Below are 23,979 nucleotides of genomic sequence, written 5' to 3' on the forward strand. Positions count from 1 at the left end.
AATAGGAGGTGGTATTAGACATAGAGAAGAATGAACGTGAGGGAGATAGATACTAAAAAGCATATACCCACCGCTCTTTCTATCTAACTGCTCCCCTTCCAATTTTATACAACACCACCCTCTCCAACTCAATCATTCAACAAAACATCATGTTCAAAATCCCTACCATATAGCAGCTGCTCTGATTATTGAACGCGCGATCCTCATTCCACCGCCACCTCTTCCTGCATGCCTCGTATTGTCGATTTGCAGTACATGAATGATACTCTCATCTTGTTTTTGGGTGAATAATAACCGGCATTATTCGTTGTCGCGTTCGTCCGACGAACAATGAGCGGCTTTTCTAGGGTTTCGATTTCCGACAGTCTCCGGAAAACGATTCAGGATATCAAGGAGATCACGGGAAAACACAGCGATGAGGACGTCTACGCAATGCTCAAGGAATGCAACATGGATCCCAATGAAACCGCTCAGAAGCTCCTCTACCTTGGTAAATATGTACATGCGCGTCGAATGTGTGTGGGTGATTGCATGCTGCGGCTATATATGTAGGTGTGTTGTGTGTATGTGCCTACATTTGTGCTCGTGGTGGCGTTGTTTCCGTTTTCGTGTTGTGTTGTTGAAGATGTCAATTGTTTCGGTTTTGTGATCTTTTGAGCATATTCTGTTGGTTTTTCCATTACTAGCTGAAATATTAGGGAGAGCGAGGAATAAATTAATCCTAGCTATGTGTTCCTATAGGTTGAACAAAGTGAAGGGGAACCGCGTAATTTTGAACTTTTCCCTCCTTACTGTGAATTTGAAAAGCTAATTCAACTTTTTAGTTGGACTTTTGATGTGTGTGTATTTTATCTATTTATTCTTTTATAGTTGCGGATGATTTTAACCCACGCCATTTTTTATTCTACCAAAGAAGAAATATTACCTTGCCTAGTACTCTACGTTCTCCTGCCCCAGCCTTGCTGAATCTTTTTTTTTTTTTTTTTTTCCTTTTCTTTATCAGTAACCTTCCTTTTTGTGCAGATACATTTCATGAGGTCAGAAGGAAACGTGATAGGAGGAAAGTGGTAAGTAAGTTCACTGGGTGTATTCGTTTTTTGCAGCTTGTAGCAGAGACTATCTCACCCACTTTTCGGCCATGTCTTGCTTTCCTGTTCTTCTCCTGTAGTTGAGCACTGAAATATGAATTGATGGATGCTTTAGCATGAATATAGCTTAATTTGTACTACATCTTTTATCTGAATTTAAATACTTGCTTACAACTGTGATAAGGTTTTATCCACGATCAAGTGCTTCATGATTTTAGCATGCATCTTCGGTGCTCTAGAATGACGCTGTTGCATTGTGCACGTTTTGGGATGCCTTGTAGAAAGATTTCTCAAGCAAGCACCTACACCACTTGACAAGTGGAAAAATAAGAGAAGACACTAGACCTTTTTAAAAGTAAAAATCCATCTCTTATGGGTGATATTTAATTTTGCAATTTGCATAATTGGCATTGTGAGTCGGATGCTTTTGTATTCTTGTTTTCGTGGCAGATCTTTTGTGTGATTTGACAGTATAAAATTTGCACCTTGGCTAAATAGTATAAGGTAGCCATTTTTTATGATTCTGGATATTTTGTGCTTTAAAGATCAAACGGATCAAGAGTTGTTTACTGTTTTGAATAGTACTAGTTATAATAAGAGTTACAGAGAAAGAGTGAAGACGAAGCAACTAGGCATCTTACAAGGGTTTGGAGTTCATCACATCATGATCAAACCCTAATAAAATTGCAACATCCATTGAGGAACGTAATGGAGTTCCATTACATCAATTATAGATTGTATGAATTGGTCCTCAAGAAACTTGCAAATTTAATGGCTTCTTCTGAAAGCTTAAACCAAAAATACACAAACAATATTGTGAAGAGGTTGCATATTCCCAGAAATACATATGATATGTAATGTTGGATGGGATTACGTCTAAAGAATATTGTGAAAGAGCTTATATCTTCCCAGAAGGAAAAAAGGTCCATGTATTTCAGTTTATGTTCATGTTCTCAGCACAAGGCTGTCGGTTTACAATCATGTACTATTATTGGTAGATATGCTGAGGATGCCAATTGGTAGGTTAGATGGTTTTAAGTTATATTTGATATAGCTTATTTTTTGAAATCTAAGAGTGTTCTAGGAATTTTACATTATGTTATCTGCAAAACCATTCTTCAATACATTCTTCCTTCTTGCAGGGGGTTAACATCAGAGCACAGGAAGAATATCGGCGAACACCAGGCATGCAGCGTCGAGGGAATGGGGGCGGGAATTATGTTTCTTCTTACAATTCTGATGGTATTCCTTCCATCTTATGTAGACTGAGAGCTGTTCTACTTTAACTTTCTCATCTTTCATTTTGGATTGAAGTTTCTGACTGCAAGATGCATGAACTACTTTAATGGGAATTGGTCAAATTATGTGTACTTGTCTGTATCTGGCATGGTTTCCCCACCATGGCCCTTGCTGGCGTGTCTCATTATAAGTTTGAATTCTTTGAATTACTCTTAGTGCTGTAGAGGTATATTACGAAGTCCTTTGTGAAGTCTTAATGGGCATTATTATTTGCTATGCTCTTTTAACTTGCATGAGCATCTAGAATTGTGTTTCAAATGTCTGGTTTCTTCTCTTTTCTAGCACATATACTGCATTCTACTCATTATTTTACAGTTCTTAATGCCTAAAGTGTGGGACATTAAAAATGGGTGTTGGAGAAGGAATGAATACATGTCTAACTCAAATCCCTCTTCACATATTTCTTTTTGTATATTTTGGCTGTAGATAAATGCTTGGGATGAAAATTTATTTCATAACCTTTTGTCTTCTATTTAACTGAGGCAAGGGACAGATTGCTTAGGAACAGGATGCTTGAGTTTACTTCTTAATAATTATCAGCGGTCCTGCAAGATTCTTTTTCACTTTCTGGTGTGTTAGCTCAACTGGGTTCATCTGCAGTACTTTAAAAGAACATAAGACAACAAATGGTGAATGCCGTCCTTCATGCATTTGACCTTTCTCAGTTCACTGAACAGATATTACTCATTTTTACAATTAAGCTCCTGGTTTATATATGAATTCTTTGCTCTTGATGACATTGCTTGCATTACCTGTATTATAATTTCATCAGATGCTGTACGCGGAAGACAACTAAATGCTCGTCGACAAAATGGTTACAATAGCCGCATGGGGAGAGCTTCTAAAGCTTCTATGCCAGTTCTGCGTAAAGACAGCAATATAGTAGCTTGTGACGGAGGGTAAAGTTCATCCATTACCGATTTCATTGGTTAAACTGAGATTTTTTGTTGGAAGTTAAAGTGTTCCTTCAAATGGTCATGGAGTAACCATTTTACTAACAATAAACTTTCAGTTCCACAGCTGCTGCTGATACAAGTATATGTGATGGAAGCTCTAGCCACGAATCAACATCCCAATTAGTCGAGCGTAATGATAAAGGTGTCATCAAGGAAACGAAAGCTGATTATGGTAATAAGTCAGGGAAAGTGCCATCTCTTAGACCTGTTCTCATAAAGCAACTTTCAAATGTGGATCCTGGTCCTACACCCACCCCGACACCCACCAATTCCTCCATAGTTGCATCAGGAGCCAGAAATGATGGTGGAAGCTTGAAGTCAAAATCTAGTCATGTTGGAAATAGTGTTGGTTCAACCTCTGTGTCAGGCTTGTACGCTTCTGCATCAGATCCTGTCTTAGTGCCATCTCTCAATCCCCGGAACCTTGGCTCTGTTGGTATAATTAAGCGAGAGAAAGGGAGTCAGCGGAATACTGCTGAAACTAGCATTAATCTCCAGGCTGAAAGCAGAATGAATGCTGTTCAGAGTGTGGCTGTTGGCCAAGCTGTACCAGGATCTGTTGAGTTGACTAGCAGTGCGCAGCCAATGGAATACAAAGGAGTTGAAAGGGCTCAGCTGGCTGAGTCTCCACTACTGCCATCTTCTTCTAGTCACCAAATTGCTGCTGCCAACGATAACCAGGAAACTTGTGCGGTTCGACCGGTCAATGGTCCTCCGAAAGGTATCGTTTTGTATTTTATGCAATGTGTCTCTGTTGCTGCTTAATGTTCAGCCCTGAACTTTGTTATGATAGCACATATTAAGACTTTACGGAATAGATAAGTTGTACGTTCTGATTGCATCATCATTTGTTTAAGAGGGTTCCTTTAATAGCTGCTATGTACATAAATTGCAAATCCAGAGAATGTTGATTTTAGATGTCCTCAGTATATGGCATTTTCCATTGTTCATTTTTCTATTCCATATTTCTTCCACTTACTTCCTTAAGTATTCTAACTAATATTATGCTATCCATTCATTTCTTCGTATGACTAATCACGCGAGTTCATTCTGAAAGAGAACAAATGAGGAGTCTTTGTTAAGTTGCTCCAAGCATTAACTACATAAATTAACTGAAGAGAACATGCTATGTGGGCTTGGAAAACTTAACGAATCTTCTGATTTTTGGTAGGTGGATTATCAGTTGATCCATTTTCTCTTGAAAGATAACAATAGCTTATAGGTATTTTATTCTAATAATATCCTAGAAAAGGTTGTTTCACCTTGTTATAAGAATGATCACCATTTCTTAATAAGTGGATCCTAAAAGTTGAAAGATAATATATTATTTTTAGTGACTTATTCATAATTAACAGGTTGCTTGTTCATTTAAATCAAGGAATTAAACATGACATGAGTATAACTTATTTGTTTTTGGCTATTATTATAGTATCCTCCCTCAATTATGTGTGCAGAGATATTGTCTGAAGCTGTTGGTGTTGCACCAGAAGCTAATATAAATTCTCTTCCTACACTGGAGGATTCTTCTTCAGAGCAAGCAACTGCAGAAGTTGATACTAAGCTAAATAAGTTACACATCTCATCCAGACAGTCTGTTATTTTTCCCAATCATCTTCATGTACCTGAAGCCTTCAAGAATGCATTGACGTTTGGAAGTCTGGATGCTCATATAGGAAAGGACAATGAGGACTCCAATACTAGAGATGTATCAATCACAACCAATGTTGAAGCTTCCAAGGAACCTTCTCCTACGTAAGTAACGGGTTATCTTTTTCAGTTCTCCCACTAGTCGGAACGCAATGAAATTTAGTTGCAATATGTTCAACATATTCCCTGTTCTTATAGCCTTATAGGTGTCTTCCTGCTCTACCAAGTATGAACATACACTGTGTGGTAGTTCATTCCTCTCATGATGTCCCAGATTAAATATCAAATTATGTTTCAATCATTATTTGTTGCAGTCATCAGTCTTCATCCCCAAGATCCGGTAGTGATTATCATGATCGGCCCCAGTCTCCCCCCAATGTGCTAGTAAATTTAACATCACCACAAGAAAATGTTTCATCTGGTACTGCTCTGAGATATGACCAGTCAAAGCAGGAGATGCAGCAAACTGTTGGAGGACCTCAGAATCCAGTTCTTCCCCCTGTACCAGATTATGGTCTGAGTCTTGTCCCCCCTGTTGTAGGATCGCACCTTGTACAACTGGAAGGACTTGAGCCACAGGTGACTAATTTGTTATGATTTGGGTTCTTGTTTGTCACCTTTATGCTTGACATTAAGTAATTAAGTACCAAGAATTTTCAGTGGTCGAACTCCGAGTCTATTTTGTTTTAGCAGATGCATGAAATGCCACATTCTTGTCACTGCCGGATTGATTTAATCTGTTTTCACATTTATATTTCTTTGTTTTGCACGTTTGCTATTTTTTTTTTTTTCTGATGATTAAAGCATCCTGCCCTGGTCTCCCCTTTTAATCTTTATTTTCATCCACCCTGGAGGTTTTGTGATGTAATCTTTATCTACATTTCTACGTCTTTGACTCCAGGGAGGAAATTCACTGATTCCATCAACAACTGCTTCAACTCCATCAATGTCTCAGCCCAGAGGAATTGCTCAGAGTTCTATTACTGTATCACCACAGTTGTTTCCTTTCCTCCGGCAGCCATATCCTCCTAATTACATACCGTACAGTCCTTACTTTTCCCAGCTATATATGCCGCCCCAGAATGCACACCAGTTGCTAAGCCACAGTGGGTTCCCTCAGCAACATTCAGCTGGCAACATCTATATGCCACCAACTGCTGCTGCTGCTTCAGGAGTTAAATTCCCCATCTACAAGCCAGGTAATATAGCTGGAAATCTGACACATTTTGGAATTTCTTCTAGCTATGGTTCATATGGAGCGTCTGGACTGGGTTATGGTTCAAGTGCTGCTTTGCCACCTGGAACATCTAGCAATGATGATCTTACAGGATCTGAACTGAAGGAAAAGAATATCTACTCTGCAATTAAACAGGTGTGTAATAGCTTGCTTATCTGGGTATTGTTTTTCGAATTGGAACTTTGCACGTTAACTTTGCCCCTGTATCGGTTAAGGCTCTACGTTAACTGGGTCTTTCATAGGGCAGTCCTTAGACCATTCTCGAGAATAAAAAGTGCCTGTGGCTTACACTTATGAACACACAACACCGTGAAGATAAGGGGATTTGCTGTAACTTATTTTATATCCGGTCTGTTAGTACTTTTTACAGAAATGACAATGTAGAATATACCAACTTTATTCATGTACTACCAAGAATACCTGCTTGTGAATCATGGATTCTTTTACAACTTGAGGAACATAAGTAATGGCTTCTAATTTCAATTGGTTTAGTTTTGATGTAAATATGAGAGGCAAAGAATTTAGTTGATAATGATATTGCTATTATGTTGGTCTGTATAGATGGCAAGTTGTCTTCACCAACAGATGTGTTCCCGTAATAATACTGCAATCTCTTATTAGACTGTGCTTAGCAAAGTTCTGCCTCCTATTTATCTTGTTTCTTGAGGATTTAAGTACATATTTATCCACATCTTCCAAATGCAAGCAATTGAGTTTGGTCAAGTGCTTTCCAATAAATTGATACTAACGATCATAATTTATTTTTCCAGAACGAGGATTTGCACATATTGACTTCTGCATCTGGACGAGATGTATCAGCTTTGCAAGCAAATGTGTTCTACAACCTTCCACAAGGACATCCTCTTGCATTTTCACCTGCACAGGTCGGTCACAATTCGTTCCCTGGTATTTATCATCCAACTCAGAGCATGTCAACACCGTCCTTAGTTCAATCGCTCCAGCAGTCTCAGCCAACAGGCGGATCGGTCGAATCTATCATCCCTCCTCTGAGTTCTTATCCTCAGCCACAACTCCAACCACAACCACAGTTGCTACCTCTACCTCAGCAATACGGGCAGATGAATTGGAACCAAAAATTATTGAATAGAGAAAACATTTGATGCAAGCTTCACTCATATAAGGTTATAACTGAAGCTATCGTCTCATCAGACTGTAAATACATGAAAACAATCGAATAAAAATTTTTGGGTGGTAAATGGTGGATGGGAGATGTTACATGCCACGCAGTAAAGTTAACTGGTGCAGGTCTTTTACTGTTCCCAGTGCCGAAGAGTCTCAAAGTTACTTCTTGGTCAACTTCAATACTTTTAGGTATAGGAATTTATAGGATTGACTAGAGCTAGTTGTGTATTTCAATATTTTTCCCAGCATGTTTCCCCGAAAATTAGCAAATTCAAATGGCGGAATGATAAGTTATATTTCTGCCGAAAAAATTGTAAATTTGTGTTTCTAGTTTCTTTTTTTTTTCTTTTTTTGCTCTTATCACTGTTTCTCTTCTTACTCAGATAGACCTAGGGTGGAAGTACGTATTGCGATCTGAATGAAATGATTGTTCCCTTTGTTTTCCATTCGTCAAAGGCATGTCTACAGTAATTACTAACCATCTGAAGATCTATTTATGCTTGCTGGCGCTTAATTGATGAAGAGTTATACGGGTGTATAATCTGATTGGTCTAAAATCGTGAATGATTCAAGTTCAATATTTCTTTAGGTAAATTACAAGGAGCTATTTTGAAATTTTCTTAATTATAAATATATCCTCATCGTTTGAAAAATTATAAATATTCTTTTGAAATTATAAATACTCAAATATCTTCCTACAATGAGTTGTCACAATGGGGTATTTGTTAGGAATATTTATAATTTTAGGAGGGTATTTGTAATTTTTCAAATAATGAAGGAATATTTGTAATTATCACAAACTTTAGAAAAGCTGGTTGTGATTTACCAAAAATTTTTTTATAGCAATTTTTATAAATTTATGTAAAATTCAGATACGTTATTGGACTCCAAAAACCCAATATGAACAACCTATTTTAAACTCAATCCAATCCCAAAAATATTTCAATCTAAAACCAGATTGAACATATGAATCTGAACCCACGCTATAACACTCATCCTTTGAAGACTGGTCAAGTAAAATAAGGTATCAAGATGTCTATCTGCCAAGAAAGATCCCATGCTATAAACTTAATAGGATTTTCATGGTTTCATTTTGTTAGCATAGTTAGGTTTTAATTTAAAATCTTACTTTGAAAAGGAGAACAGAAAAATCCAAAATTTACAGTTGTAAACTGGTGATTAATGTCAAGGATAGAGACTTCTCACAAAAAAATGTTCTTCCAATTAATTGTAGGGAAGCAATTATGAGACACATCTATAATATATAGAAATTATGAGATCATCTAATATTGTAAAACAAATATATAAAAGCTATTCAAGTAAGCTTTATATATGCACATACGTAGTCAGTGACTTCCCATTTTATTTTGTCAGGTGAACAAGTATTTTCTGTTTTTAGTTATATTTAGATGAATGTATTACACTTCATTATTTTTTTCGGATAAATTTAGCTAGTAATACAATTTAAATTTTATTTAAATTTAAGTGCATCAAATAATATATACTTGAAATTTTATTTAAGTATATCATTAATTATCCTTATCCAGAAAATTCACTCAAAATTTTAGATAATTTCTAATTTAATATCAATCTTTCTAAAAATACAATTTCGTTTCCCTTAACACTGAGTACTAACTAGTGATATTAATATTGAATAATCAAAGTGTTGAAAACAGTTATTGGACAACCCAAAATCCACAACAACTAGGAATACATCATCGACTAATGAGGAGCAATTCTTGTCCTAATAGAAGACAGGAGATTGAGGAGTAGGAGGACTTGGATTTCTGGTCCTAATTCTAATACCACTACCCGTATTTTCTTGTATATAAGCATGCATATGTTATGCACTCTCTTCCTCACATCAATTCCCATTGCACTACTCTTGTCTCCATCTTCTTTTCTCCTTCAAGAAACAATAATGGCTCCTGTTTTCCATAAACTTGTTCTCCCTGCTCTTGTTTTGTGCTGCTGCTTGTTTTCTTGTGTACCCCAATGCACCAATGCTCATCCTCTCAAGATTTGCAAGTTTGATCAGATTTACCAACTCGGCGACTCTATTTCCGACACTGGAAACTTGATCCGGGAGGTCCCAATTGGGGCGGCCACGGCATTCGCAAGACTACCATACGGCGAAACGTTCTTCAAGAACGCTACCGGACGTTGCTCCAATGGCCTTCTTATGATTGATTATATTGGTAAGCTTTTTATCTCTATCAATCTTGTACTTGGTGCATGATGACTTCACTCTGTGATCTTGTTATGTATTTTGTTGTTCATATCCATAACTTTTTTGTTCTTGGCTTGGTTCATCTTCAGCTCTTAGCCTATTGCATTGAGTATTGACGGTGGATCAATCTTCTTTACTGTTTAATTCTTTCTTGATAATTATATTGTGTCATAAGAAGATTTACATAATTTCTATTATCTTGTAATTACAGCTATCGCTGCCGGCCTTCCTTTTCTTCCACCATACAAGAACTTGGATGCTGCAGATTTTGAGCATGGCGTCAACTTTGCCGTGGCAGGTTCCACCGCATTGCCATCTCAGGTGTTGGCTGCCCAACACATTTTCTCCGGTGACCACCAGTTCTCTCAACGTCCAATTGGACTGGATGTTCACCCATTTCAGTTCCATTTGCCTTAACTCTAGAGGTATTCTCATACTAGTATGTATATTACATTCTATACTAATTTGACAGTATTTATATGTCTTCAAGTACTATTGTTAACATTAATAGCAATTGACAGATTGTGCTGAGAAACTCCAAAATGCTCTATTCATGGTTGGGGAAATCGGTGGAAACGACTACAACTATGCGATTTTCCAAGGAAAAACAATGGAGGAGTTGAGAAGCATGGTGCCCGATATTGTTGCTACCATCGTCGATGCTGCCAGGGTACGTAACTATAAACTTACATTATTAATTAAAGAATCAGTTTGCAATGATTATTATCATACAACATTGGCCTAATGATTGAATGTTTATGTACAGAGAGTAATTGAAGTAGGGGGTAACAGAGTGGTGATCCCTGGAAACTTCCCCATCGGTTGCCTCCCGATTTACAAAACAGCCTTCCAAACCAACATCTCTGCAGCTTATGATAAGAATCACTGCTTGAAGCATCTGAATGACTTCGCCAAATACCACAATAAAGAGCTGCAAAACGCCATCCACACACTCAAACAAGAGAAGCCCAATGCTGTGATTGTCTACGGGGATTACTACAATGCCTACCAATTTCTACTCCAAGTTGCAACTTCTCACGGTATGTACATATTATTTATGTCCGATTTGAATAGATTAAGAATACACTATATTTGTGATGACGATGGATCACATATTTTAGGATTTGAGAGAGAAAAAGCTTGCTGCGGAACAGGAGGAAAGTACAATTTCAACATGACGAGAATGTGTGGAGGTGCAGGTGTTAAAGTATGCTCAAATCCAAAACGATACATGAGTTGGGACGGAGTGCATTTGACTCAACAAGGCTATAAGATCATGGCTGCATGGCTTGTCAACAACATCTTCCCGCACCTCCTCTGCCATTTCTGAAGTAGAGTAATTCAGTTTTCTGGCTAAACAAAGCTGCTAGTTAGGTTGAATATGCTCAAAGGGCTAGTCCTGTATTAGGTTGCATAAAGCTGAAGAGGGTAATTCTTGGGGGGTAGGCTTTGCAACTATTTAGGTAGAATAAGCTTGATGTTTCTTTTATTAATTTCAGTTTTCATTTAATTTTAGCGTATTTCATCAACTTGATCAAGGTAGCTTACTTCTCATAATTGTTTTTTCTTGCCTGAATCATCGTAATAATTCTTGAAGGATCACAAACACAGCGGTTTTACGGGATTTTCACTTGTTTCTTAGTATATAAAGACAACTACATATAACAAGACATGTTTGGTAGTTGAATTAGACTGTAACAAATGCAACCACCATTTTAACAAGTTCACTTCAAACTTAACACGTTCATGTTAAGATCAATTCTCAAAACACAGAACTAAACAAGCAAATGTAAAAAGTTTCACCCCAGGCAAACCTGAGCACAGAAAATTATTATTGCAGCCGTCTTCACTGTAACACCAGTGGCTCTCTACATTTTTCTCGCTAGCAGCCATTTACATCATCGATACACCAAAACACAAACTAGCACCAAAGTTTCAAATAATTACCCAAGTCTGTTAAGCAGTCAGTATCACCCGACTTTGCTAATGAATATCCGGTGGTCTCAAATGTACAGAATCCGTTTCTCTCGATCTTAATTATGCTGCACAAAAATTCGATAATCACACTCACCAAACAGGCTTCTCACCAGGCAAGTACGAAGGAGAACCACCCTCGACTTTGTTTTTCTTCTTATTAAACACACTGCTCAGACTAGGCATCTTGTTGATGGATGTCTTCGCTTTTTCCAGCTTTCTTGCTTCAATCACTTTCTCTTGAGGCCTTGGCTTTTGGATTTGGTAATGATGGGGAGATGACAAATGACTTCTTCTCTGTTTCTGCAAGAACGCGGGTTGCTGCTTCTACTGCCTTCTTTTGTTCCCTTTCACGCCACCTTCTAAGTTCTCCCTCAACTGCCTTCTTGGCTGCCTCAGCCATCTCCGCTTGAGTTGCAGGATTCATGTCCTCTATCTCCTTCACGGTAGCCTCCAGTCTCTTGAGGGCCACATTTTCACTGGCGTTGTTTGAAAATTTTCATTTTTGTTTGAAAAGTTATAAATACATCCTGAAGTTAATGTATAATAATTGTCTAGCAAATACCTTCTTATAATAGACCACGAAAAATTATTTATTAGATAATTATTAATTTTATATAATATGAACACATTGCTCTTTCTTGTAATATTACTCTAACGCCCTCTTGTAAAGTTTGGCGTTCACCAAAAACACCCCATAAGAACAAATCTATCACACAACAAAAGCATTTTCATCTTATTTTATTGCTCTTCTCAAAAGCTTTACCTGTAGGGGCATTAATGATATTTTACACTTTCAACTTTCAAGCCGTTTTTTGGCTGGAAAACACTCACATGGGTGGTTTATATAATTATACAAACAATATGGATAATTTGAGTAATTAAACCAAAGGTCAGGTGGTGTAAATATAACTATTCTTTCTTTTTTTTTTTTTTTAAATCATGGTTGAATTATTAATATTGAATTAATTAATTATTTTCAAAATGTGATTTATTCATTGTCATTTGAATAAAAATGTATTTTTTTCTATTTTTATTTTATTTACATTTTGTAGGTTCTCTCTCTTTTTTTTTAATTTATATATTTTTTAAAACACCTTAAGATATTTTATTGTTGGAAATAACTTTATTTGGAAACATTATGAATTTTTTAAAAATAAAAAAATGAAATTAATTTACCAATTACAGGATATTAAGCAATTAATAGTGGTTAAATGGGTTGCTTTATCTGATACGGCGGGACAGAGAGATGGGCCTCATCTCATGTAGGCCCATTTAGCCCAATGCTAATGAACGAGACAATTTCAAGAAGGGCAACTGCTGAAATTCAATTAGGCGGTTTTGTTCGACGCTAGTTGTTCTAGGGCTTCGTACGAATCATCAAATACTTCGATTTATCAGTTCGTACCAAAGATAAATAAATAAAATTTTCAGTCCTTTACTCAATCTTTGTTGTTCTATTCGTCTTTTGGTAAATCAATTTGCTGGTAGATTCCGAGTTTTTGTCAAATTAATATTCCGATGGGGAGGCGAAAGGAGCGTAGGCTCGCCGCCATAAGCGCCGCTGGTCGTAGAGTTAAACTTGATCTGTTCGCGGAACCCTCTGGTACGTTCAAGTATGGTGTTTTCAGATTATTAGATTAGTAACATAGGAATTTTGAGAGCGTCAGGGTTTAGAACTTTGTGGAACTTAGCATGCGGGATTAAGGTATAGATAAAATATGGCGGGAATTGTTTTTTTTCTTTCTTTCGTGCTACCCCAGAACTCTAGAGTGGATCACGTGATATGCTTTAATTATTTCTTTCCATGCTTGAATCAGAGAACAGACGGTATCTGATTTTATTCTCAATGTTTTGCTGGTTTTATGCTAATTATGGGACTGTTAGAAGAAAAAAAATTCTAATTGGTCTCATTCTGAATATTTTGGTTTAGGTTCGCAGATTAGAATAATTGTTCTTTTGATTACTAGTTTTTCAGTATTTATAGGGAATGTTCATGTTTGTTTGTATTACTTACTTCTTGTTTGGTCCTAACCTTTCATAGGAGATTTGGGTGGCTCCTCTGCCCAGGAAGAAGTAGGAGGGGACGGTGCCAAAACTCATGCTGAGTTGCCCAGTTCACCAACATCTTCAGGTGGGTTCCGTCAGTTTTCTTCAAAGGACTGCTCTTTGTAGAGAAGACATGATGTGACCGCATAATATTGGTGGAAATTATTGGGTTTTTTTGTACAAGACATGTTATTTGCACCCCAGAAAATTTTGTTTTCAGACTCAAATGGTTATCAGGCTACAACTGCCCCCTGCCACAGTGCATTATTGTGTAAACTTTGGACTTGTCTTGCCCTTATTGGCGGCATCAAAGGCGGTTTGGAGATTGCTCGGAATTTTGCCCAATTGGTTCGTATGTCTTTGACTTTATTTCCTTTTGGTGGTACTGATGGTTCGAAATTTCTGCTACAGGTGTGATGGTCTTGCTGAATGTTCTAAACCTTTGACTTTTATGTCCAATTAGTTATAATGTTATTCTAGTGACCATTTCTTTTGAATTGTCCTAGACATTGAACTGCATCTTTGTGTCTGGTTATCAAGAACTTGACATGCAAGCAGTTAAATTCAGATTTTTGAGGTGTTTGACATAGTAAACCGTCTGCAGGTCAGCAGAATCCTCTCCTGCTGCTTGAGCAGTACAGTGATGAAGAGTTGGATGAGGGTTCAAATGAAGAACATAATCATGCTGTTGCTGAGGACACATCTAACGACATTGATGAAGAGGTGATTGTACAAAAAATATACTGTGTTGTTTACTTTTGTTAGGCAGATTTGGAGCTCAACTGCCATTGCGATATTTTTCTGGAAGAACAAAATTTTTTCCCCTGAGCAGTTATCCGAAATTAAAAATTGTACTTTTTGACCAGCTTTTTGTTTGTATCAGAATAGTGTATTTTACATTTGGATGAGCTTTTGGATCAGGAGATTTCTTAGTTTTTGGTCATTTGGGTTTTCCACATTCTCCAGTTACATGATGTCGATCTGACTATCATGGATCTTTCTCCTTTCCTGCACTAAATTTGTTTTAATGTCTTGCCTTCTCAGGCAAATTCTGCTGCAGGGAAGGAAACTGAAGATAGTGAAAATAATAATGAAAAAGAGCCAACCACCCAGAAGGTGGATGATCAACCTATGATGAATGACAGTTCCCAGGATCCTTTGCATAAACTCGAGAAAGGGAGCATTGCAGAGATTGACTCTGATGATTTGCTGACGCAAACAAATAAAATGGAAGAAGCTGCATGTCCTGCTGCACCCGATGTGCACCTTGTTGGGGATGTGAGTTCAGGTTGGAAGATGGTGTTGCATGAAGAGAGTAATCAATATTATTATTGGAATACAGTGACAGGTGAAACTTCATGGGAAGTACCTGATGTTTTGTCTCAGGAAACTGTTACAACACCTGAAGAGAAAATCAGTGATGATAATGAAGGTAAAATGAAAGCTCTCATAGGGGCACAAAGATCTAGTGTGACTTTGGACATGGAAGAAGATGATACTAGGAAACTTAATCTTGATTCCAAGGTCAATTGCCAAAGCAATGAGAGCATTGATCATGGAACAAAAATAGATGGATCTAATGAAGGTTTTAAAGGTGATTCTGTTGATGATGTGGAAGGCAATAGAGATGCAAACCAAAGTGACGAGACTCCTTTGCTTATTAGCCATTCTGTAGAAAATGGAATTGGTGCCGATCTTTCTTCCCAGCTGATAAAGTGCTGTGAGAGCCTGTTAGAGACATTGAACTCTTTGAAAGGGTACCGGTCATGCTTCCACTTCCTTTTCTTCAATTTTTTAATTTTGGTGATGGCATTTCTAGAAGCATAAGCAATTTATTGTTTTTTATATATGATATGCTTTTCTTAGCCGCCACCCCCCCCCCCCCCCCCTTCTTGTCAATGATCCTTTCTCTTCTCAACAATTCAGTTTGAATTGCAATCCGGAAGGTCAAGATGTTAAATTGAAGTGCACATGGGAAATTCAAACGAGACTCGCTGACATCAAGGCGTTAGCATCTCATGGATCATCTCTGCTTCCCTTTTGGCTCCACTCCGAATACCAGCTGAAGCGACTTGAAGCTGTCATAGATGGTGTCATTAAATGCCATAGTTCTACCTCCCTCAGTGTGCTTGAAGCTACACTGGAATCAAGTGAAGACATTGGTGATGGCACTGAAACTGATTCAAGGGAGAAGAATGTATCGGTTGCTGGTCTGGAATCTGATGCTGCGTACAGGGATAAGAAGTCAAATTTTGAGGCTCATAGTGATAGTGCTGCTGCCATGGGACATGTACCCTTTAAGCCATATTCCAGCACCTATCCTGTCAATAATGTGGGTGGGAAAAGTGACATGATTGAAACTGAAAAGGAAAGTGAAGTAACTCCCAGACCTGCCCTCCATTCTGGTGAAGATGTAGACATGGATGTGGACATGGAAGTTGAAGATGAGCCTTCCATCAAGTCACCTCATGAAAGTGCATCGGGTGCTCATTATCATGTCTCAACTGAGCTGTCAGATCCGCACGATAAACTTTCACATCAGGAATCCAAAGTGCCAGGGCAAGTATTTGCTGTTCCTCCTGTTGAAGAGTGGATTCCTCCCCCACCGCCTGACAATGAACCCTTTCCTCCACCACCACCTGATGATGAACCTTTTCCTCCCCCTCCACCAGATGAGCCTCCAGAAACCTCATATCCTCCATCTTCTCATTTGGGATCAGTTCAACCAGTTCATCCTTTTCCATATTCTGCACAGTACACTCTATCATATCCTGGATCTAGTCTTGAGTATTATGGACAACCAAACCTTGAGATCCCTGGCACTACTCTCTATACGCATCCCGAGGGAGGTCAAGTGGCCGTTGCACATGTACCACATTACTACGAAGCAGCTCCAAATTTATATGCTGTTGCTCCTTTGGTAGTCAACCCTGTTGAGTCAACAGCTTATTTTGGCCTTCAAAATGAATCCTTGAATCCTGTTTCATTAATTAGTGGCGCAGTCCAGTCTTCACGTATACATAGTGAACCCATTCCTGAAATTCTTGACTCTGGTACAGCAGGATCCTTGGTTTCCCTTACAGGAGCTGGTGCCAATCTGTTACTAAAGAATAGTGCTATTGATGCTAACCCTGGCAATGCAACTTTGGCCCCTTCAGAGGTCCATGACGCACAACCCTCTATTGGAGCTCCGGCAACTTCTTCATTGACAGATGGTGGTTCCGTTTCATCAACATCTGACACCACAACTTCTGTTTCTGCTGCGGCAGCGCTGCTGCTGCTGCCGCGACTTCTAAGGCTCAGCCTAAGGGTAACGTTTAAGACCACCTTTATTCTTGACAATGCAAGTTGTACTACTTGACACATCTTAATATTGAGTACAAATCCAATCGTTTTCTGCGAATGTTTGTTCATTATTCTGCATTGAGAAATGAACTGAATCTGAATTTCATTTCCCCTTCCTTTTTTTTTTTTTTTTATCTGAATTTCAATTTCTATTGGTTGCAACTTTCAAATATCTGATTTGTGGCCTCATTTATTCTTTCCCCATTTTCACAGTTCCACGTGGGAAAAAACGGACTGTTGCAGTGGTATCCACTTTGAGATCTAATAAGAAAGTGTCCAGCTTGGTGGACAAGGTTGTAGTCTATCCATCTTTCTGATACGATACATATTTCGTTTTCTTAAGTCTGACTTCGTTTTTGTTGTTGAATGCTTGTACTTCTTCACCAGTGGAAAGCTGCAAAAGAGGAGTTGCATGAAGAGGAAGAAGAACCTGAAGATGCGTATGAAATCTTGGAAAAGAAACGACAAAGGGAAATAGAGGTACAACTTTGGGAATTTTCTTCTTCTTTTTTTTTTTTTCATGTTTTTTACTTGCCTTCTTGTGTCTCTAACATACTTCCAATTGCAGGAATGGCGAGCACAACAAATTGCCAGTGGCGAGGCCAAAGATAATGCTAATTTTCAACCATTGGGTGGTGATTGGTATTTATCCTGGGCTTTCTGGCTTTAGATCTAGTATTTGGTGCCTTGAACTGCTTTTAAAAAGCTTTAGGGAATGCAATTTCATTGTCTATATGTTTGTGTATAGACACCTGGGAAATCGTTGACCTTGTCTTCTATAGTACACATAAATGTGGGCTGGATCCCGTGTTCCCTTCTTCTCATGGTCAATTACCCCTAGTATTTTTTGTGACTGGTCCATTGTCATGCAGGCGAGAACGAGTGAAGCGCAAGAGAGCTGAAAAGATGAAAGAGGCTGAACAAAGTTCATCAGATGCTGCTGCAGATGGAAACCAGCAACCTGATCTCGAGGAACTCTCTAAGGGTCTCCCATCTGGATGGCAGGTACTTTTCTGGCCCTATGACTGCCACTATTTTTGGGTTGGAGTTCTCCAAAGTTTGGGTATATGCTTGTTTTTTAAAACTTTCGCCATTCTTGGACAAAACAACCTTGATCCAATTTTTAACTTCATCTAACTTTTCCAATCCAAGATTAACCCATGATTTTCGCATGTAAATATGCATTTCAACACACAATAATAAGACATGCACACACTGCACCATAGACATGATATGCAGCTAATTACTTTCTGCCCTTTAATTTAACTGCGAAATGTATGTCCGCACAATTTTATCCATCTCAAAACTAAGCTGAGAACTTAACCACTCTAACTTGCTCAATATTCGTGAAATGGCGTCCCAAGCGAAGTGATTATCCGAAGTATAAAAAGTGAAATCATATTCCTTACCAAGTTGTACTCATTCCCTCACTCTCATTGTTGGTGTCAGGTTTACTGGGATGAATCTTCAAAGCAAGTCTATTATGGAAATGTGTGGACATCAGAAACAACATGGTCAAGACCGACAGACTAGCAGGAGATATATTTCTGAAATTCCTCGATTTTGCTTTTTTCTCTATTCTAATGTTTTGTAAACTAAAATTCCTCAGTTGAGGTCTATTGAAACAGCAACATCCCACTTTTGAAGTTTCGTTCCGTCTTGGATGGGGTTTTTCCCCAACTCCCTGAGCTATCAGCCATGCGCTATCAAATTTTGAATCATAAAACGCCCGAAGAACAGAAGAGAAGAATAAATATGAAAATATGTTAAGCAAATGAAGCAGACCTCAGCAGAAATTAAGAAATAAATCATAGTAATAAATTTATGGTGTTATGAACAAAGATGTTCACTATGTTATACAAAATGGCTTAAAGGAAGGAGTTGAGTTCAGCGTGCCTTCCTATAATTTATCTTCTCATGGAGAAGTAAATTGTTCTAGCGTTGAATTGAAAACGTAATTAGAGCAAACTATTTTATGCACTGATGTCTAAAAGTAGCAGAGATAGACGTATTGATTCCCAACACGAAGGAGAAAAATGTTCCCAGTGCCGTTGCATCATCTCCCCGCCAATTGAAATTGATATGGAATATAATGCTTTGATATTTTTCTTCAATTCAAAGTGGCAGTGGTTTGTGATCTCAAACTTCTTTTGAGTAATTATTATAAATATTTGAGTAATAAAAGAAACAACGATACCACGTTGAAGAGATAAAACAATACATGAGAAAAAGATAACTTGTAATAATGTGAGACTATGACACCAATACTCGCCACTCTTCAATTATATAGTGTATGTATAGGTACATAAATTGTATTTATTCAGAAAGAAAAACAAAATCACGAACAAAATATTTTCGCATGTCCGCTCCAGCTCCACGTTAACACGCTGATTCACCTCATACGGAGAAAGGCGACTGGATCCATTCCTCATGTATCTAACCAGAGCTAACATTTCTATGGTGGCGGCAGCGGAAAGATCCGGCGTGTGTGGTGGGCGAGCAAAGGCAGTGAACCGGTGTCGACGGTGGTTGTTTTCTCGCACCGCCTTGCCCCGGCGACGCCGGTACATTGCTAACACCGCTAGGTTGCTTCTTTATTTCCCCTATGTCTAGACTCGTACCTGAGAATTTCCGAAGCTTATCCTTCGACTCCATCTCCTCCGACCTGTTCCTGAAAACTTTCACACGATCACAATGGCAGAAAATTCGGCTTCTCAACCAAATTTTCTGCCACTGTATATATCACCTCGACAGTGTTGGTCGGCGGAGATTGGATTTTCCTAACTTCTTTCTTTAGATTCTGAAGTTAGGAAAGGATGAAGTTAAAACCCCGAGAATAAGCTGTAAACACGAGGAAGACATCATTTATAGGCTAATTTCAGAAATTTTGGGTTATCATTTGTGAGGTGGGTTGCAATTTGTGGCCACCAATGATTATCATTGATTAGGTTTTTGTCCATGTCATTATACTAATCCTAACAGTTTGATTTAGGTGAGATCAAACCTAATCCAGTCGTATGATTAGTTTATTGTAGAGGAGTGATTAATAATATGTTCAAGAGTTGGTTTTTTTTTTTTTCTGGTTAATCTTCAACAGCGTATTAGCCGCTAAAACGATGAAAATATGTCCAATACCCCACTCTCTGAGTGGTTTAGCCTCAAAATGTTGTACAGGGATTCCACTCACTCTAGCAACTATGTAAATTTGCACGACTTATGATTTATAAACAACATTGATGCCCTCTTTTCCTTAAATCCAGGAAAGGGAAAAATAATGTAAAACCTAAATTGTAGGAGGTTTGTTTTCGGGTTGATGTTGTCTTTTCATTTCTCTATCCCTTGTTTGCAAAGAGGACAACAAGAGATAATCTTGAGCCACTGGTCCACACACTTCATGTGAAATATATGAGTACATGGCAACTGCCTGATTTCTTCCTTCTCCCTGTACTTGGCCAAACAGATACAACATTCCTGTCCAAGAACAAACACAAATTTCATTAGCCCTTTATTCCTTATCAAGAATATAAGTGGAGTGGAGCTCAAGACGGCTGGGTAGGACCGAATTAAATCAATAAAATAATATGAGTTTATTTGGGCTAGATTCACTTGGAATCAGGACCAATCCAACCCGACTCAATGGCACAGGACCACTTGGGCCAGGTATGTTGAACCATTTCTTTTATATTTATTTTATTTTTAAGTTCTTTATTTTAGTAATTTTTTAAGACTTTAATTCATTAATAATCTTAAGTTTATTTTAAGTTCCTTTGTAATTTATTATCATATAAGTTTATTATTGTAAATTTGTTAGTCAAGATTATTATTTAAGTTTATTATATAGTTTTAACTATTGCCTATTATAGTTATAAATTTTTGTCTGATTTAATTTATTATTTATTTATTCCATTATACAGCTTAAAATTTAAGTAATTATTTAGAACCAACCTCAATTTTATTAAAAAAAAAAAAAACATGCACATTCGGGCTTCACCAAAGCTTCAACCGGGCGGTCCATAGGTTGAGTTTGGGTTTAAAATGGATCTAATTGAAGTCATTTAAAGGCCCAAAACTACCGTAAAAACGACCATATATAGTATGGGCCAAGCCTAGATTGAGTTTTTTTGGGCTAGATTGTGTCGATCCAAGGTTGGCTTGACCCACTGATGCACCTTGGAGTGGAGCTCTCTTAGTGCTTTTGAACATGATCCAACAGTTCATGATTCCTAAATATATAATTTAACAAAGAAACATGAACTAGAAAAAATTACGTCATGCTCATGCATTCTGGGCCACATGTGACCGAACAATTATAACTACTTTTATCATAACATCGTGCAAGAAAAATCAAGGAAAATAATAATAATAATAATAATAAATGTCCATGAGAGAAGAGTGTGACATACCTGAACCTCATGGTTTTTTGTTGAATTTCCAAGCTCTGAAATGCTTCCAGCATCCTTGTACTTCCAGCTTGGCAGACTGGCGAGCTGCTCCTCAGTTGCTCCTCGTTGGAGGGACGCCGTATTCATGTTGTAGCCTAGGAGGCTGCTAAGCATTGGCACACAACAGCAGAGCAACACAAACAGTATAAACGGAAACGAGTAGCTCACAGCATTCCAGGCCAACAGGGAGATGCAGAGGACATGGAGTTTAGGAGCACGATGGTATGAAGCAAAACGTGAATCAAACACCCACACGTTGCCCATCACAAACCATATTGCAAACAGCAGCTCAAGCGACGTCTTGCATTTCTGCATATACTGCAAGTCTCTGATCATGGAATCAGAACACACAAAAGCGACATCAGTACTAATCTTGAGAGATCAAATAAGTATATGATTGCTGTAGCTTTTACCTCGACTCTCTGTGGCTTCTCTGCTGTTCAATATCAGAGCCACTCAGATCATTATCCCCTCGAGTAAGATAAACAAGACGATAGCGCCAGTACAGTAGCACAAGATTGAGGAAACAACCGAAAGCATAACCTGCAACCCATATCCTCATGGGCCAAACCGGCCTCTCCCCTTTAGAGATGATCAGAGTATATGCTGTGACACTGATTTGAACTGTCAAAGCTATGAATTCCATCAACATCCAGTTCTTGGAATCAAATGGGTTGGGTCCAAGGTCGGACCCGGACCCATTCTGGTAATGAAAAACTCTTCTCAAGAAACTATACCACCTTGATCTTGATATTTTCATTGCTAATCTTATCAAGAAAGGAGGAGAAGTCCGAGACGACCTAGCCGGCGAACTCAGAGCAATCCTCTCTTCTACTGCTGCCGGAAAAATTGATGAAACAGAAACTGCACTCCCGGAACTGCATAGTGAATCCGGTTGAAAGAAATATCTTGTATTCATCGAAACCACCAATCTCCTATATTGCCGCCCAGGCTAAACGGAAATCCCTCAGAGCCCACAACACAAACAGATTGCAATCAAGATTTCCTGAGCTATATTTATCTGAAAATCAAGACTCTTACAGCCTAGGGAAAAACAAATATAAGAAACGGGTTTGAGTTGGGGAATGAAAAGGTCTGAGGATGAGATTACAACAGAATTAAGGTGAAGTGTTTCAATTAACAAAAGTGTGGAAGGTGAAATTTGGAGTGAGATGGCGACCAAGAACCCAACGGTTTTGCTTTCATTCCAAGTGAGTTGGGAAAATAACTACACAACAGTTGGCCTAACTTCCATAGTTGTATTGTTTAACAACTAAGCAAGTTGAGGCAGAAAGCTACCGCCTAAGGGTTCTTCAAGAACACATAAACCTCAACTGGATTACATTGAATATAAAACCCTCAGATATTTGATGTTAACGTTTGAGTTGATCTGAATTTGATTCGGGCAGCAATCTTGATTAGTTCCTTATACGGAATTAGTTGTTTGACTGCTAGGAATATTTTATATATGTATTTTGAATTCCGGCTCCGGCGGGTACAGATGTCGCCCGATAAATGTAACCAGCAAGAGCTCTAGGTCCATCGTCCGGTCCCTCTACTCGCCGTCAGGCCCATGAATGACGATGTGGAAGCCTTTAAATGGTCAGACATTTCTGGGGTGGCAGATTGGATTTTGAACATTTATCCTAAATAATACAAGTCTTTTAAGGATACGTTGCCTTGTTTATACTTATCTCTATATTTTTTATAAAATTATACATATTTTTATTAAAAATGTTAATATTATTTATATAAATTACTCTTATTTTGAAAAATTACTCATACACTTTCCGAACTATCAACATCACTATACAAATTATCATACTTTTACCGTAATGAGTGATTTTTATAATTATGCAACAGATATGGGTAATTTATGTAAATAGATCATAGATTAAAACTATAATAAAAATAATCCTTTAAAAAAAAAAATTCTTGAATCTATAATTTCTTGACTATGTTTTAAACATAGAAACTCCTTTTGCAATTTCAACATATCACAGGGACAGGGATCATTTATTTAATTTTACCCATTGTTCTAACATTAAAAAATCAATGTTGTTTTCAGGTGTGGTGTTATAGTCCAAACTTGGGGTAATTGATTGATTGGAAGAGAAGCAAAAATAGGGTCATTTCAGAACAGGACACATTTAATTTGTACAATTGTTTTTTCCCTTCTTCTTCTTTTAGCACACTCCCAACACACTTATGCACACATTTAAATTTGAATATAAAACCTATTGTAAAAAAATTTGTGCTCAAATCGTTAGATTGTCCTAAATTTGATTGAGTTGACACAAATATTTTTTTTATTAAAAGAAGTATTATGAGTTTAGTGACGGGTTTTCTCTACTTTAGTTGTTCGAATAAAAATAAAAAATATATTTTGACATGTACTCCACATCATATATATAAAATTATAGAAATACCCTCTGTTATAACTCAAAGTGACCTAGCATATCAAGGTCTCCAAGCCAATGTTCGTTCTAGTCGGGATTGATTCGACCTAAGCTCAATTCTACTCGACCTAATGATGTCATCACTTTATTTGGTCGTACAATATGTCTAA

The 23,979-nt window shown here is 37.8% G+C and overlaps 3 protein-coding genes and 1 pseudogene across 3 annotated transcripts; 3 read left to right on the forward strand and 1 right to left on the reverse strand.

Moving 5' to 3' along the window:
• On the forward strand, positions 15 to 7,814 carry LOC105174987 (GBF-interacting protein 1-like). Its single transcript, XM_011097277.2, has 9 exons — positions 15 to 490; positions 1,024 to 1,067; positions 2,231 to 2,330; positions 3,160 to 3,286; positions 3,400 to 4,064; positions 4,798 to 5,095; positions 5,305 to 5,569; positions 5,892 to 6,362; positions 6,998 to 7,814. Exons 1-9 carry the CDS (start codon positions 331 to 333, stop codon positions 7,346 to 7,348), a joined length of 2,481 nt encoding a protein of 826 aa, XP_011095579.1. The 5' UTR covers positions 15 to 330; the 3' UTR covers positions 7,349 to 7,814.
• Positions 9,250 to 10,930, forward strand: LOC105175162 (annotated as a pseudogene).
• Positions 12,914 to 18,663, forward strand: LOC105174988. The gene is made up of 10 exons (XM_020698401.1): positions 12,914 to 13,180; positions 13,619 to 13,708; positions 14,228 to 14,346; positions 14,668 to 15,380; positions 15,550 to 16,973; positions 17,182 to 17,261; positions 17,356 to 17,448; positions 17,537 to 17,610; positions 17,841 to 17,973; positions 18,418 to 18,663. The coding sequence occupies exons 1-10, from the start codon at positions 13,096 to 13,098 to the stop codon at positions 18,499 to 18,501; spliced, it is 2,895 nt and encodes a 964-aa protein (XP_020554060.1). The 5' UTR covers positions 12,914 to 13,095; the 3' UTR covers positions 18,502 to 18,663.
• On the reverse strand, positions 20,070 to 22,806 carry LOC105174990 (E3 ubiquitin-protein ligase At4g11680). The gene is made up of 3 exons (XM_011097279.2): positions 21,824 to 22,806; positions 21,372 to 21,738; positions 20,070 to 20,439 (listed from the first exon to the last, which is right to left on the reverse strand). The coding sequence occupies exons 1-3, from the start codon at positions 22,327 to 22,329 to the stop codon at positions 20,293 to 20,295; spliced, it is 1,020 nt and encodes a 339-aa protein (XP_011095581.1). The 5' UTR covers positions 22,330 to 22,806; the 3' UTR covers positions 20,070 to 20,292.

This window comes from Sesamum indicum, linkage group LG12, assembly GCF_000512975.1.
Source record: "Sesamum indicum cultivar Zhongzhi No. 13 linkage group LG12, S_indicum_v1.0, whole genome shotgun sequence".
NCBI lineage: Eukaryota > Viridiplantae > Streptophyta > Magnoliopsida > Lamiales > Pedaliaceae > Sesamum > Sesamum indicum.

Coding starts and splice junctions, on each gene's coding strand:
- LOC105174987 (XM_011097277.2), top strand. CDS start 331: ATGAGCGGCTTTTCTAGGGTTTCGATTTCCGACAGTCTCCGGAAAACG. Junction 491..1,023: donor TCAGAAGCTCCTCTACCTTG/GTAAATATGTAC, acceptor CTTTTTGTGCAG/ATACATTTCATGAGGTCAGA. Junction 5,096..5,304: donor TCCAAGGAACCTTCTCCTAC/GTAAGTAACGGG, acceptor TATTTGTTGCAG/TCATCAGTCTTCATCCCCAA.
- LOC105174988 (XM_020698401.1), top strand. CDS start 13,096: ATGGGGAGGCGAAAGGAGCGTAGGCTCGCCGCCATAAGCGCCGCTGGT. Junction 15,381..15,549: donor ACATTGAACTCTTTGAAAGG/GTACCGGTCATG, acceptor TCAACAATTCAG/TTTGAATTGCAATCCGGAAG. Junction 17,262..17,355: donor TGTCCAGCTTGGTGGACAAG/GTTGTAGTCTAT, acceptor CTTCTTCACCAG/TGGAAAGCTGCAAAAGAGGA.
- LOC105174990 (XM_011097279.2), bottom strand. CDS start 22,329: ATGAATACAAGATATTTCTTTCAACCGGATTCACTATGCAGTTCCGGG. Junction 21,739..21,823: donor AGAAGCCACAGAGAGTCGAG/GTAAAAGCTACA, acceptor TTCCATGATCAG/AGACTTGCAGTATATGCAGA. Junction 20,440..21,371: donor CAAAAAACCATGAGGTTCAG/GTATGTCACACT, acceptor GTTCTTGGACAG/GAATGTTGTATCTGTTTGGC.